We start from the raw sequence: 16,700 nt of genomic DNA, 5'->3' as shown, positions 1-16,700 counted from the left end.
TAGGAACGCAAAAGAAATATCTATCTCTAAGAATAAATGAAACTATTTACGATAGGAATTGAATGCTCAAATAATAAATTTTCAAGCCAGTTCTAAGGAGAAAATAATAAAATTCATAGAAAAGTCTTCTTTGTTATTTACTAATTGATAAATCATTTTATGCATCCATTTTTATAATGATGTAATTTTTTCGTTTTCTGAACTCTTCCACAAAGCGTCTTTAATGTGACATGTATGTCATTTTTACATGTCTAATGTCATAAGGTTGTTAGAGTCGACAATCTATTTTGTGCGGTTAAAAGAATTATTATTAATTTATAATAATATTAAATTAGTTCCAAACTAAGTCAAACTTGTTTTAAAATTAAAAATAAGTTTTTTTTCAATAAATGAGCAGAAAAAATTGAACTATATTTCGGTATAACTGCGAAGAATTTTACTAGTTAATTAGCTATTTCAATAGAAATTTGCGTTTAAGAATTGTTAAGTAAAGTTAGAAAGAATATTCCGCTTATTCGATTTTAACTATTCATTTTTGGTATAAAAATATGTAATAAAAAAAACTTTACGCTTAAGCAATTAAATAAGAATTTATTAAGAATAAAAATTGATTTTGCATCACCAATTGTATTGTTTACCTATTAAACCCATATACATTTGTTGAGCAACATTATTTTAATTTTTCCAAAAATATAAACAAAGTAAAAATAGGGATTTAGAGAAATAGAATTTATTATTTAAAAACATAGAGCCTTTAAAATGGCATATTATTTTTTATTATCGCCGCAATTATTGGCACAACAACAGCTATTACCAGCAAATCAACAGCAGCTCTTAGCACAACAAATAATTCAATCGCAACAACTACAACAAGGTGAAGATTTAATCCAACAGAGATCTGATGCAATAGATTTGACAGATGAAGATGTTGAAGAGAAAAAATTTAAAATAGAACCCAGACATGGAGTTTACGCACAATATGAAGACGCACCTCAACATCATATAAATTCTTGGGAACAGCAACATCATCAAAATTCTCACCACCATCACCAATCAAGTCAAGCGCAACAATCCCATCATCAGTCTTTAACAGGAAGTCATCAATACCAATCTATAGATCAAAATGAAATATGGCATTCTGGATCTGAACCTACAACATCTGATGAATGTGTAATACCTGAAGAAAATATTTCCAACTATGAAACTGTTATTGAAACAGAGGAAGTTGTTGAAGAGTTACCTTCACCACAGAATAGACAAAAACATTCAGAAACAGGAAATTTTGAACCCGAACCAGTGCAAACAGCTCAAAAAGAAAAAACATTAGTTGATTATATAGCACGATATCCATCCAAATGTGGTGAAATTTATTTAAGTAAAACAAAACAATATAAAATAAAGTGTCATTACTGTAAGGAAATTATCGAGGGCATCACTAGATACATTGAACACATCAATGAAAGCCACTTTCCGTATAATACTGATGTTCATGATATCAAAGTTGCAGATTTCGATGCTGAAAAATGTGGAAATGTATTCATGTCAAATACATGTTCGTTTCTTTATGTTTGCACAGTATGCAATAAGCCATTTGAGGATTTTCAACAGTTTTCAAAACATATTAATGAATATCATTTGAACATTCTTTTAGGTAATTTTATACGTACATATTTATTATTTCAAAATTTCATTAAATTTTAATACACAGGAAATCCGAAAACGTTTTTGGACGCATTTCAATTGTTTGCTAAGAAGATGGAAGAAAAAACTGAGTTTGTCAACGAAAACACCGTTCACAAAACAACATCAAAAGTTCGCGGATCAAAAACTTTGAAAGAAGCGAGAGAAAACACCAGTAAGTATATTTATATCAAAAAATTTTCCAAATGCAAATTACATATTCTTCTTGCAGCACCAATTCGTTCTCAAGCAAAATCTCAACCTCAAAAATGTGATTTATGTAATTATCAATGTCGTACTCTTAAACAATTAGCAAAACATAATGAGCTCCATGTGATGCAAAATCCCCGCCTTCAATTGCAACAACAAACGCAAAATCAACAGCATCAGCAACTCCAACAAAATCAAAACCTTTATTACGGTAATTATTCCCGAACAACTGATGCAGAAGAAGCTAGATTAGCGGCTGAATTTATTTTATCGTGAATTATGATCGAGATTTGGTACTTTTAAATAAAATTTTAAAGTTGGTTAATTTTAACATTTGTTTTTCTTTATTTTCATCTCCTTAATACTTTAATTTCTGTAATATTAAGATTTTTTTAATAAGTTCATAATTATAAAGAATTAATTTTTTTTTTTAATTAGAAGAATAAAACATTGTGTATAATATTGTGTTTCTATTTTAAAATACAAAATTATATTAATTGCAAAATTGTTTTGTTCGGAATATCGAAAAAACTTCAAAGGTAAATTATGTATGTACAAACAAAAATTTTTTTTTGTATTTGAGATTAAGAAAATAAAGATGTTGCAATTATGTAATAATTTTTTTTAATACATGCTTCAGTATGTTTTTGGAATGAAATACGGAAATTTTAATTTACAACCTACAGACTACATTACTGTTTGCATACGTATTTTCCCCACTTAGAGGAAGGAAAAAAAATCTTGGTGATGTATTGATGGGAAAAAATAAATTATAGACCATCGGACATCGGAAGGTTATTGCGAAGTTTTAATCTCTAAAATAAGGACAGATTAAAGTATGCACTTATGAATATATTTCCATAGCAGATCATTACTAAAAAAAATCATTTTTTCCAAAACGAATACAGTGATATATGAAGAAGTAAATTATAAAGAAAGATGATATCAAAAAGTTGTAAAGGGAATAGGAGTCCTTGCCTTGTAGTTTAGTAATTTCATTTCAAAATTTTAATCGAAAATACATATGTACTTCTTATGTCAGGCTTACCAACCATGACTTCAAAATTGCGGTAAAGTTAACTTTTAACACACAATTCAGCAAAAATTACTCATAAGCTGAATTGCGTGTTAATATTCGTATTACTGCAATTTTGAAGATACCAATGTTAAATAAAATATGCCTTTTAATCACTTGTAATTAGCATTCATATACCAAACATTATTTATTCACATTTTCTCTTCTGATTAAAATTAAAAAAAAATTGTAGACAAACCACATACTAACACAATCGATGGCTTAAAATATTGTGATTACTCTATTGCCTATGTAGTGATTCTACTACACAAGTCAGCAATTACGATTCACGAGCAGAGTTGCCGCTTCGGTTAAACGTGGCCCATGCTTTTAAAATTATTTTGGTATTTATTTATTTTTATTTGTATTAAAGCTTTTTTTTAAATCTTTGGAAAAACTTTATTGTTTTCTCCTTTTCCAAAAATCTTTTTTTTTATTTTAAATTTGTTTTTTTAAATTAAGTCATAAGATTGGGTTCAATACTTTTCATATTTGAATTTCATTTTTATATTAGCAACTTCCATATGAGATTGTGTTTTTAGTTGTGCACACGAAAATCTTAGTTAAAAAAATTTTAAGGTCCATATTAGGGTGGTCCTTCCTGCCCTATGGTAACTTGCATATATGTACACATTATGTATGTATGTTGACAAAAAATTTACAATTCAAATTTTTTTGAAGACTATTTTTCATACGGTTTTTAATACTCAGCTAAATTTTAGTTTAGTAAATAAAACAACAACCTTTTGTTTTTTTTCGTTTAAATTTGTTTTGTGGGATAATTTGTGTAATAAATAAATGTGTTTCTTTTATTTACGATTTCAACTGAAATAGTTCTTTACACGTACATTAATTTACCCTGTAATTTGTCAGCCGAGGCACTTATTTAGTTTTTTGGTCCACTCTATGAAGTAATTTGTATATAAACATTTTTTTGTTGATCTAAATTATTCCTAAACAAAAGCAACATAAAAGTTAAAAAAACAATGTGTAAACAAAAACAAACTCAGTAGCTACCAAAATTTTTAGGAGAATTAAAATATTATTTTATTTATATTCAATTTTTAGGCGAAATATTAACTTATTACGATTTATTTAAAAACTCTTAATTTTTTCTATCAAATAATTGTTTTTTTATGTGAAATAAAAGAAAGAAGTTGTTTACTAAAATGGATGAAATATCGCCAAGTGAAATGCTTACTGAATTAGATCCTCTGAATTTGGATGCAGAGGACAATAGTAACGACCAACGAAGTCAAAATTCATGCGAAGAAGAGGACGATGATTATTATGACGATTCAGATGATTTTAACACTGATGACATAGATGTAGCTAATGAACCAATACCTTTGAAGGACTTAAAACAATATGAAATTCCTGTTGGGGAAATAATTTATTGTGTGGAAAGAGATTTTAAATTTGAGTGCATGTATTGCTCAAACATTTATGATAAATTTAATTTGTTATCCGAACATATTACGGAAATGCACTTTCCTTTTAATTTCATCCCAACAAAAATTCTTCGTCGGCAGAATGCAGGAGAAATAAAATGTGGAAAAATATTAATGTCTGAGATTTGTATGTTTGTTCATGTTTGCTTTTTATGTCAGGAACAGTTTGATGACAGCAAAGCTTTTTTTCATCACATATTAGAGAATCATCTTGGAGCGGATGGTAACATGTAAAACGTCTAGATAAAATAACAATTACCACTTTATTCCCTTTTTAATTTAGGAATTTTAAAAGTGCACTACAAAGAACGTAATCGCGAGCCAAATTATAATTACAATAACGGCGTAACATCTAAACCAAAACAAGAACCACTAACTTATCCTGGAGATGAGGATGATGAGGATAAACCATGCAAATGTCAATTTTGCAATAAAGGCTTTAAGAGAGATTCAGATCGAAAACGTCATGAAAGAATTCATACAGGTGAAAAGCCTTACAAATGTGACATATGTGACAAGGCATTTACACAAAGTGGTACATTAAAGGGACACAAAAGAACACATTTTTTTCAAAAGTTTAGACAATAAACAACAAGTATATATATGTATATACATACATATGTTCATATAATTTTAAAATGTTCGTATTCTATATGCTATGTACATATACATAAGTATTTCAATCCAGTGAAAGTATATTATTCCGGAAATTTTCTTAAAAGCAAGTTTTGTACTTAAAGTTAGAATGAATGAACATTTCATATGGATATGACTGCAAGTCCAATTTATTTTTACATACATACATACATGCATAATGTATACTTAAGCTATTTTCATAAAAACTTATGTATGTATGTTAATTAAAAAATTGATGAACAATTGAGGACATATGTATGTATTACAAGTTACGGATTTTACATCAAATAACAACATACATAATATGTACATATGTACATATGTAGTAACCTATGTACATTATTATTAGATACTTGTAGGCAACTATGAATGGAAATTAGAAAACAAAAACCGCATCCAGCAATTGTATTTATAGTAAAAACTTCAAAAAGAGATCCTTGCTTTTGTATTATAAAAAAACAAATCAGCTTAATGTTAAAAAATCAGAGTTTGAAATGAAATTGTTGTAAATTGTAAGAATTAATTTTTAATAATGACTGATTGTATATTTTAAGGATAATTATATCGCTAGAAACAAATTTATAATTAAAATGGAAATTAAAAAATTTAATACCTTTCTAACAATGTAGCTAAAATTTAAAGAATGGCGCCCCTACATAAAATTTAAAGATTATAATTTTACAAATACATAATAGCAAATTGTCAACTTTGACATGATGGCAAATGTCAAAATCTCGGGGTGTACTATTTCATAGACGACATAGTCCCTTTTTATCACTTCAGTATAATACAATGCTTTTAAGAATTCAAGATTTTTTAGTTTAAATGTACGTAAAATAGAAAAATATACGAAGTTAGTAGTTATAGAAATTATTTAATTATTTAATTGTAACACCGCGATGTCTAATAATGCTACCAACTTAGAAACATTTATGGCCTTTTTAAGGTTAAATGACTTGGTTATTTTTTTCATCACGCCAATAACGCCACTAATAATAATATATGTAGGTGATAAAGTATTTAAGGTTTCCTAAGAATGCAATAATGGCTTAATTTTTATTAACGTTTCTAAGTAGACCTACCGCTTTCTAATCTAATTAGTGTACTATGCTTTCTAATATTATTAGTGTAATGGGCACAATACCTATTTATACATATGTATGTATATGTAATGTTCTTGTGATTGTGTGTTTCAAATAGAAGATTGCATTTAGCATCACAATGTAAACAATACATACTTGGTAATCGTATGGATTACAGTATAACGCAATGTGAAGAACAATTCGTCCACAATTTTTCCGTACCTCTGTAGTTCAGTTGGTAGAGAGTCCGCCTAGAAAGCGGTAGATCACTGGTTGGGAGTCCAGTTTGAAGAGAAAAATTTTTTAATTTTTGTGCCTTTAACTCGTTAATTTGATTACGTTATCCATCTGTTCTGCAGTTGTATGAAGAAATTTCCATTGAGTGCTAATATGTTAACCGCCCTTCGTAACTTGACTCGACATTGTCAATCTAACCTTATCTTAGAATAGAAAAAGCTATAAATAATTCTATAATCTCAGAAAAAATACCAAAAGGAAATCAATACAAGTTCAATAAAACTGTATTTTTAAAATTAAACCCAAAAATTATACAACAATAATTGCATTTTCATATTTATTTCATCAATAATTGTTCACATTTTTTTCTTTTGTATATGTATGTAATTTCATATTCTTCTACTAAATTGAAGATTTTTTTTTGATTTAAGGTAAAAAATAAATTTTCATTCTTAAAATAGCGTTTTTACAATTATTATGCAAAAACTTTTAATTTGACGTTAATATTTTCTTTTTTATTAATTAATTAGTTTTAAATTGATAAAGTGTTAATTGCATTTGTTTTCTTGAATGATAAAATCTTAGAGATTGCTTAAGAGATAATTATTTTAAGTTTGGTATTTATAAGTAAAATCATGTAAAAAATTTTTACTTTTTTATTTAATTATTTTATAAATTTTAATATCGTTACATAAAATTTAATATTCAATCCTTTAAACAATAATGGTATTTATTTTATTAGCCGGCAATTATTTTGCGTAAACTAATTCCTGTATTAAAATGATTACTCTTTCGTTTTTATGAGTTTAAAATGTTCCAAATTGGATTGCATTGTGCATGCATTGCTTTAGTCAATAAAGATTTTGATTTTCCTCATTATTAAATATAAAAGATAAACTTAAAAGTTCAAGGAAATCTAATTTTAAGTAACGATATACTATTTTAAGCATATTAATATTATTTTTTCACAATATATTTAATTAAATTGATCACAATTTCATTTTAATGTTATGTTAAAAATTTCATGATAATATAAGTAAGTACTTGAACTATTTAAAAAATATTTACGATAGCTACTTAAAATATTTTATAATAACAAAAAATATTAATTAACGTAGAAAAAAATGGATTGAAAATACAAATAATAATTGATTAATTCTTTTCGTTCAATCTATGTACATATAATTAATTAAAATTCTTTTATAATGAAAATTTGATCGAATGAAATCAGTTAAATAGATTTTTTTTTGTGAATTCAGAATTTGCGCTTCCTTTCTTAATTTCTATAAACCTAATTCAAACAACTTATGTATGTATTGTCTAATAATTGACACGAGTCTTACGATATCAACAAAATAGTAATAATAAAAATTAAATGACTTAATTAATTCATTCATTTATCGTCAATATGACAAAAATAAATATTTTTTAAACTTAAATTTATATTCTTGTAGAGGTACAGAATTTCAAAAATGCAAAACTACACATATATTGTGTAATTTGAGCATTTACATATAAAATAAGCATAAATAAACATATTTTATTCTTTAATCTAAATTAAACAAATTTTTTCCATAATAAAAAGTTAGAACATTCTTTGCTAAATTCAATTTAGTAATATCTTGTTGCCCAAGAACTATGCTTAATATTAACTTTTAATTTTGGTTTATCTAAATTATCTGCCATAGTAACATCACGTTGAGAATTTTCCTTATTATAAATATTGCTATTATTATTACTGTCATTATTATTATTATTGTTATCATTATTATTATTATTATTATTATGATTATGGTTATTGTTGTTTATATTACTAGTATTTGTTAAATTTTCATTTTCGTTAATGTCTATTGTCATGAAAATTTCTGAATTATCGGATATTGGTACAGACATTATTATTTTGTTGCCACCATTATTATTTTCATCACTATTACTTGGGATCGTAGCAGTTGATGTGCTGTTTTTCGAATTCATTTCATCAATGTCATTTATTTGATCAAATGATAAAATACATGATGGATCAATATCAATATCATCTTCAAATTCAGACTCAGTTTCTTTGTCTAAAAAAAAAAATAAAATACATATAAATTTCTAATATTATATTCGTCTAATGTATAATAAAAAAATATTTTACGCTAATTACAATATTATATATCAGACGATTGCTTAGTACAAGCATTTTAGCATAGCAAAGTAAACATCACTTAACCAACAAACGTGGATAACAATAACTAAACTAGCGTCACATAAACTAGAAATAAACTCAACAAAAATAATGCTACTGTATAATCTGGCCTATGCAAAAAATGAACGAATACAAGTTAATTTCGCGAAACATACGCGTCACTGGCTCGTTCATCCCATAGTCTGTACTATGACGCGGAATATCGAAAAGCCGTAAGTAATTATTTATATTATTTAAATGAACTGCAAAACTTATAATTACTTATATTATACTGTATAATTATTACTACAGTAATTTTAATAAGTAGAGGGAAAAAGAAATTTGGGATAAAATTTTAGAGATATTATTAACCATTTAATATTACACAACACTAGGATAAGCCAAATCAAATTTAATGTTTTATACAAATTTAATTAAAACACTTGAAATTGACAGTCAAAAACCGAAATTTTAAAAGTTTTACTAAAGTTTAATATTATAATTATAGTCAATTGCTAAGTGAAAGTTTTTTTGTCATCTTCTATCCTGTAAAAAAAAAATCGGAGTTCATAATTCTAAGTTGATATTATATCACGATTTAGTTTTCTACTTTATTAAAATTACAAAACAATAATTGAATTGTATTTGAAGTAGTTAAATTTTCTTGCTGTGAATTTATATTGAAAGTCAGTGACAAATAAAAATAAAATATTTAATGACCTTATAGATATTTATATTACAAACCATCCACTTACTGAATAAAAACAAATAATAGAGGTAAGTAATGTGAATGTTTAAATATATTGTAAAAATTAAAAAAAATATTGTTAATGTTACGTATATTTTAGGTAACATTATGTATTGAAATATATTGGAAAATTGCAAAAATAATTTAATAATTATTACACAGATAAATATTGTTTAGTTTAACCTGTAGTGAAAGATCCTATGGTTGCGTGTGTCTAGTAAAACATAATAAGTTGAAATGTAAATTATTGCTTATTATTGCTTTGCAGGTATCCTCAATTTTTTAATTGTTTAATATACATAATTCATATATATGTAGGCAAATTTGTCTATTTATATATTTATGAACTTATCCGTTGGTTGATTTTTTTGGTTTTTATTTCATTCTTGAAAACAAAATGATTTAAGTTTATTTAAGAAAATATGTTCAGAGATAAAAAATTGGACCATGAAATAAAATTTTATAGTTTTCAAAGAGATTGTGTACTCAAATTTAAAATATTACGAACACTTAATACGAACTGGTCTGTCGAAAAACTATTATATTTTACGATCTTACCTTTTTTTAATAAATCTAAATGGCTTTTTCCAATATGGCTAGAATAATCATCAATATTTTTGAACTTTTCATTGCAAAAATTGCAATCGAATCGGAATTCACAATTTTGTAATGAATTTTGCCACATTAATGAAGTTCGAATACTACCGCATTTTTGCCTTTCATCTAATATTTTAGAGATTTCTTTTGTTAATTGACTCGTTTTATTTTTCATTTCATCATAATGTAATCGCATTAAATGCGTGGAAAATGCTCCAATATATTCTAAATTTGCCTGACAAAAATTGCACAGAAATGATAAATTATTTTTACAGCTTTCAAAAGTTAAGTGGCCACAAACTATTGGAAATTCTTCTTCCTGTATTGGTTGTTTTTGTTTTTGTGGCTGTAATTTTTGTTGTGGTTTTTCATCATCTTGTACTTTTTGTGATAATATTTCTGATGTCTTATTTTCTAATATAAGATCTTTAACAATAACTGATTGCTCAAATCCACTTTTCACTTGGGTATCTTTACTTTTATTAATGGTTCTATCTGGTCCGGTAATACAACTTTTAAGTTTTTTCTTAGTTTTTATTGTTGGAACCGCTGTAATATAAACAATAGAATATTTTTTATTAATTTATAAATTACTAAAATTTCATAACTGTAAACTTAATTGTAATTAATATTGTAATAATGGCGGACATAAACAAGCAAATAATAATTACTTGTGATAATTTTATGATTTCAAATGTCAACTCTTTTAAAATTCAAAATTATAAAAGTCAAAATTCATAAAAGGTTAATTGAAATTTTTAAGCTATGAGTAAATAACTTTGACTATTGTACACATAAAATTCTTTTTATTCCTTTCAATAAATTTATTACAATTGAAATATCAGTCATTCAACTAAAGTTTTTACATGAGTCATTATATATAAATTTAAATAAGTATTTTTTGTTAACTTTTAGTAAAAACTTTTGTTACTTGGGTAAAAGAAATTTTAAATTAATTATAAAAAAAAAATTAAATCAAATTATCGAAAAATCGATTAATACCTATTTTTTCTAAAATATATGTGTGTACATTGCATGTTTATCGTACTTTTTTTTGAAGTTATTAATGATAACTTTTGAATTGATTTTAAGTCCGCATAAGCGATCGACAAAGAATTTAACAGTTTTTATCATATTATACCTTAATACGTCAATAAATATTAAATATAAATATATTTTGCAAAAAATACACCCTATACCAAAAGAGGTGAAAATCTCCAAAGCTTCCACTCTCAGAGCCACATAAATAAATCTCACTATCCACAAAAAATTTCAAAAAAAGGAAAAAATAACATAAAAACACAGAAATTTCAACTAGAAACTAACAAAAATTATTAACGATTGGATACTTTCTTCTTACACTCAAATCATAATGAATCATAATATGAAAAGGCAATGAAACTTTTAATATATACATGATTTACGTAGGTATACATATGTAATTAGTTTATGTACATAAAGCTATGATTCATTTTATCTCTATTTCGTCTTTAAAAGTTTAAAGTAAATAAAATTTTTCTGTTGTAATTCGATTCATGTCTCTTTCTCTTAAAATATAATTTGATCACGCTCGACAAACATAAATCGTTACCACTGACATAAACGTAGGTATGCGAAATAAAATTATAGAGAATAAAAATATTGTTGATAAAAAAATGTCATTACACTTCCTAACAGAACCTCATCTGACCTTGAAAAAATCCGACGCAAATTACATTCCATCATTGTGTTATTAAAATTAGTCTTATTAAAATGTACTTCTAAAATTAAATGCAAAACAAAAAAAAATAACAGCTCAAAGTTATTCATATGCAAAATCGGTTTCTTTGTTCCTCATTTTCATATGTGCATTTCTTGAATTCTTAATAAGGTTCGTGCTTTATATATGTATGTGTGTATGATCCTTTATCACCAAGAAATTATTCTTAAAACTATATCAAACTTCAGGAACTGTTTCTTCGAACATGTTTCATGATAATACTGCATTGACGTCTTATAATAGCTTATGTTCTTATAGAATACTTTTCTATTTCTCTTAAAATGAATACGAGTATTAATAAATTAAAGTGTTGATTTTGATACAATAATATAAAACTAAAAGTTGTTCACTTATAATAAATTTTGTGTTTATAAGCGCTATACATACGTACATATATATAAATAAAACAACGAGTTTACGTGTAAAAGCTTAAAGGCAATTATTTTAATAATATAAAAACTGGATTAGGTTAAGAAGATAAATTCATATTATTATAACAAGAATACATGAAAGAGTAAAGTGCAGCTTTTACAAAATCATTTTCTCGATATTTTTACTTTTTTACGGTATTAGCAGGCAAAATCTTGACAATACCAAGCTTATGAAAATTAACTTCATTATATATTTTTTTATATGGTTCCAAAAAACGTAAGCAAATAATTAAATATATGTATTTGAAAACTCATCATATTATTAAAGTAACTCACAAATAACTATACATTGTATGCTATTCGCTCACATACTATGAATCAAACATGTTGTATAAATATTCAAACATATTTAAAAAGATTTTTCTTTGATACATAAATGTGTTATAATTTATATTTAATGTAATGGATCCTATTTAAACAGTTGGAAGTAAGATATACATACATATACTTTGTAAGAACTTCAAAAAATTTTGATTAATGATTTTCTATTTAAAAGGGAAATGCATTAAAAAAAAATTATTGATTCAATGTTTCATAAAAAACTGTATTTACAAATTCGAGACAAAATTGTTTATTCTTAAATAAAAATTACATTTAAACGCTGTTCGTGATTTTTAGAATAAATAAACAACTGCGACTTTAAGATTAAATAACTATTTGTTGAGGTAATCAAAATATATACTGTAGTAAGTTCATAGAAATATGTATTTTTAGATTGTATTCAATGATCGATTTTAAATACAGCAAACTCAATCTACATAAATTATTTATTTTCATATAAACTGAATTGTACATCATGGCCATATCAATACATTTATCAACTTATATTCAAAATATAATAAGACTGCAAAATGAAGAGTGTTTTTTTGAAAAATAAGCAAAATTATTATAAATTGAAAAAACAATTTAGTTCACAGTGAAATCAGATACCTATAACAACCAAGTAAAAAGTGATGACAACTAACAAAAATAATGGCGATAAATATAAAACTGTATACGATTCAACAAACGATATACGATACAACAACCGACAATATTTAAAAAACAAATTAAAAGGAAATATTGATTAAATGAAGTCATCGCGATACTGCATGTTTTACAGCTTTGAATAAGCAGCTACTTAACAAAATAATTTAAATATACTTGCGTTTTCTAGTTGAGAAACCATCGTAAGATTAATTCTTTTTATTAACCACTAAATAATTTATAAAAACAAATCTATCTCAAATTCAGCTTGATAATTTAATAATCATAAACTAAAATATACTTATTACGTATGTACATTATCCTTATCAGAATCTTAATATTTCAAACAAATATTGAATGTCTTAAAATCCTTTTTGAATGTAACAAGAAACAATAAAATTTATGACCCGAAATCCTAACACAATTAATTTTCTCACAAAACAAATGTTTTTTCATTCCTTTTCACTATTTTAAACATGATTAAGCTGCGTATACTTGAAATCATAGGCTCTAAAAAAATTTTATATTGTGAATATTTGAAAACGAAAAAAACTGAAAATAGGGTGAAAATAATTTTACATGGTTCATTAAAAATGTAAAGTTCGTCACATCTCTTTAGTTTTTTTAGCCACTTAATTATTTTCTGATCATTTAAATTTAAGATATATTTCAATAACGCATTCGTATTACATGCTTCGTATTATAATGAAAAATATATGGATGCTATTTGGTTATTTACATTTTTTTATATATCAAACCCGAAAACAAAGACACGCAATGTGTGTACATGCTGATAATAATATAAAACAATTTTATTTAAACACTATAATGTTCGTTCGCACCCTAAATAGTACAAAAATCTTTTAAAAACTATATTTTGTTTTATTTCACTTCTTAAGTAATTTGATCGAAATGACTAATATAAAAGTGGTAATAAAAATTCTTTTAGGGTTTCTAAATATTCAATGGATAAATTTTATATGAAGTACCAAAATCTATTTCCAGATTAAAAAAAAAATATTTTTTTTTACAAATTTTAACGTTTTGTTGAATGTATTTAGGATCACAAAAACTTTATGCCACCCTTCGCCCTAATGACTTTTGATTGAGACTTGAACAAAATAAGATGAATAATTCAATTTATTCACTTTTAAAAATATTATACAATTTTTAATAAATATCAGAATTGCAGAGCAAAACGAAAATTCTTTAAAAAAAATAAAACAAGCATATTTTAAATGCATAAAATCCATTGTTATCGGCTTATTTTTATCATGACCCTGTTAAGTTCAACCAATAACAACCTAAATAAAAAATATATCGCCGATCACTCTATGACGTCCAAGCTTTTGTAAGTTTATAAAAAATAACCTTGAAAGCTGACAAAGCCACCTTGTATTGTATCTCGTAACACAAAACGAGGAATCTTTTTTCTGGTTGGACTCGATTTGGACTATGCCTCGTGTACTACAATATGATAAATTTGTCTCTTTTCCTTACCTTTCCTAAGTATTATAGTACCTTTCCTTATTTTCAATTTTGCTATTTATCAGTAATTAAAGGCGTTTTCTGATCTTGAACAAATGTACCATACAAAATTTAAATCATAAAATATACCTACATATATATTAATGAAAAAAATATGTTAAATATACTCGTACATACATATGTACATATAATCAAATTAACTCTATCCAAGTTTATAAATTCAAGTATGATGCCATATTTACATTTAATTTTGAATAACAGTATGATATCGTAACATTTTTTGTAATTGTTTAGTACAATACATATGTTTACACATGCATGTTTGGGTGTATACCTTCAAATGTACCTTCTTCTCTCCTTTTAGAAAAAAGTATTTAATTGAATTTAATTCAGTGAAGCAATATTTAAGAACGAAGCTGCTTTCAATGTTACATCAGTCTAAAAATCTTAAATAAAACTTATTTTACGTAAAAATTGGAAAGTTAAAAAGGCGAATAATTACATTATCATTTAACAATGATATAAAGCTATATTCTATAGAGAATATAAAAAATAACAGAAAATAAGGTAATTTCAAAATTTATGTAAATTTATTTATTCATTTCATTTGATTCTTCATCTAAAAGAATTGTGAGAAAAGAGAGAAGATAAAAAGAAAAATTCAATTTATTTTAAAATTTATGCTCATTAGCTGAGTATTAATGTAAAAACATACATATATAGGATATTTCATTAAAAAGTGCTTTGCACGTACACCACGCCATCATTCAGAGAGAGTAAAATTTTCATTTTTAGCTTAATGCCTACCAAAAGGTTGTTCCGAAACAAAGGGCTTTGCTTAAATCAAACTTTGTAGTTTATATTAGTCGCATATAACCTTACCAAAAATCTTATAAAAGTTGCTAAAAGTACAATAACTGCTCTAATAACAGACTGTCATTTTAAGTATTATAGAATCTTGTAGAATAAATAAGAACGAACCAATTACGTTAGATATGCTTTAATATTAGTTTAGTCAATCAGTTTCAAACAAATATAACAGATAAAAATATTCTTAGTAATTTTAATTTTTTTCATAATCTTCTTTTCCTCCTTTTTGATATTTAATATTTATTATTTTCTTTTTTTCATCCTACACTTTTTTCCTTTTCTAAAATATTCGAAGAAGCAGTTTCTAACATCTACACAGATATTAATAATTTTTTTTTACACAACATGGTTTATCTATTTTTAGATAAAAAATATTTATGTAAAGGACAATTTTAAATTATAGCAATAAAATTAAAGTAAATTTTTAAATAATTTTTATGTTTTTTCCTTTAGAGAAATTTTTTAGAGTTAGAGTCAGAGAACTCTTAGAGATAAGATAATTTTTTTAGTTTCATGATAATGAAAGAATAATATCTAAAAATTTAAAAAGGGGGAAAATCGAAAGAAAGAATAGTTCAAATTATAAAAGTATAAGTTTTTTAAAAGAATCTCACGACTCTGTATATTTTAACTTATTTAAATTAACTAAGTTACACGTACATACTTCTTAAGAACCTAAATTATTGCATTACATTTTTAAGGCCAACCGCATACATATATTTAAGCAGTTATAGAAATAATTAATAAAGTTGACTCAAACCAATGGTTTGTATTGTAGTAGTTTTTCCTTCAACAAGTGAAAATACTGCTTTTTGAAACAATCCATGTATATACTACATTATTAAATTTATTTTCATTCATATACTAAAATATTTCAAAGAATGCATACTTTTAGGATAAACAATGAATGAAATCTTTGAAATCAAACAAACAAAAATTTAATGAGACTTTAACATAATGCTCGAATTTAAGGGTTATTTGTGTGAGTTAAGAAATATAATTATATTTTTAAATATCATGACATTTACCGTTAGCTTTCTGTATTTATAAAAATTTGGAAAAGTTTACAGTTTCGAAAATATAAGGCGCCAAAATTTGAAATGGTAAATTTTAACGGCCATTTTGATTTTTTGAAGTTTAAATAAGCTTATGCCGCGGTGGAAAAGACTCACCACTATTTCTCTGCGCCTACGGAAAGTATTTATAAAAAATATTTCTAGTTTCGTTAGAAGAAATAGTCAAAAAATGGCAATTTTATGATTTTTTGGGGGCTATAACTTTTTGGAGGAGTAAGATTGGTAAA

At 25.2% G+C, this 16,700-nt stretch overlaps 3 protein-coding genes across 4 annotated transcripts in view; 2 read left to right on the top strand and 1 right to left on the bottom strand.

The window, feature by feature from the left end:
- The first annotated feature begins 269 nt into the window (after positions 1-269).
- Positions 270-2,440, top strand: LOC129610306 (uncharacterized). Its single transcript, XM_055522840.1, has 3 exons — positions 270-1,651; positions 1,709-1,855; positions 1,913-2,440. The coding sequence occupies exons 1-3, from the start codon at positions 760-762 to the stop codon at positions 2,164-2,166; spliced, it is 1,293 nt and encodes a 430-aa protein (XP_055378815.1). The 5' UTR covers positions 270-759; the 3' UTR covers positions 2,167-2,440.
- A 1,540-nt stretch (positions 2,441-3,980) lies between these two features.
- Positions 3,981-6,705, top strand: LOC129610120 (zinc finger protein 62-like). The gene is made up of 2 exons (XM_055522502.1): positions 3,981-4,639; positions 4,700-6,705. Exons 1-2 carry the CDS (start codon positions 4,135-4,137, stop codon positions 5,002-5,004), a joined length of 810 nt encoding a protein of 269 aa, XP_055378477.1. The 5' UTR covers positions 3,981-4,134; the 3' UTR covers positions 5,005-6,705.
- Positions 6,706-6,809: 104 nt separating this feature from the next.
- Positions 6,810-16,700, bottom strand: part of LOC129610119 (anaphase-promoting complex subunit 1-like) — a 32,318-nt gene continuing 22,427 nt past the window's right edge. The window contains exons 2-3 of one of the 2 annotated variants that reach the window (XM_055522501.1): positions 9,845-10,432; positions 6,810-8,434 (exon numbers count right to left, since the gene is read on the bottom strand). In XM_055522501.1, coding sequence (XP_055378476.1) covers positions 7,983-8,434; positions 9,845-10,432 — 1,040 coding nt within the window. In that variant the 3' untranslated portion in view covers positions 6,810-7,982. The remainder of the gene's footprint in view (positions 8,435-9,844; positions 10,433-16,700) is intronic. The other variant, XM_055522500.1, reaches the window with a different exon arrangement.

This window comes from Condylostylus longicornis, unplaced genomic scaffold (assembly GCF_029603195.1).
Source record: "Condylostylus longicornis isolate FDR11 unplaced genomic scaffold, ASM2960319v2 ptg000044l, whole genome shotgun sequence".
NCBI lineage: Eukaryota > Metazoa > Arthropoda > Insecta > Diptera > Dolichopodidae > Condylostylus > Condylostylus longicornis.
Note: the sequence above shows the minus strand (reverse complement) of the source record. Positions and strands in the feature narration are given on the sequence as shown.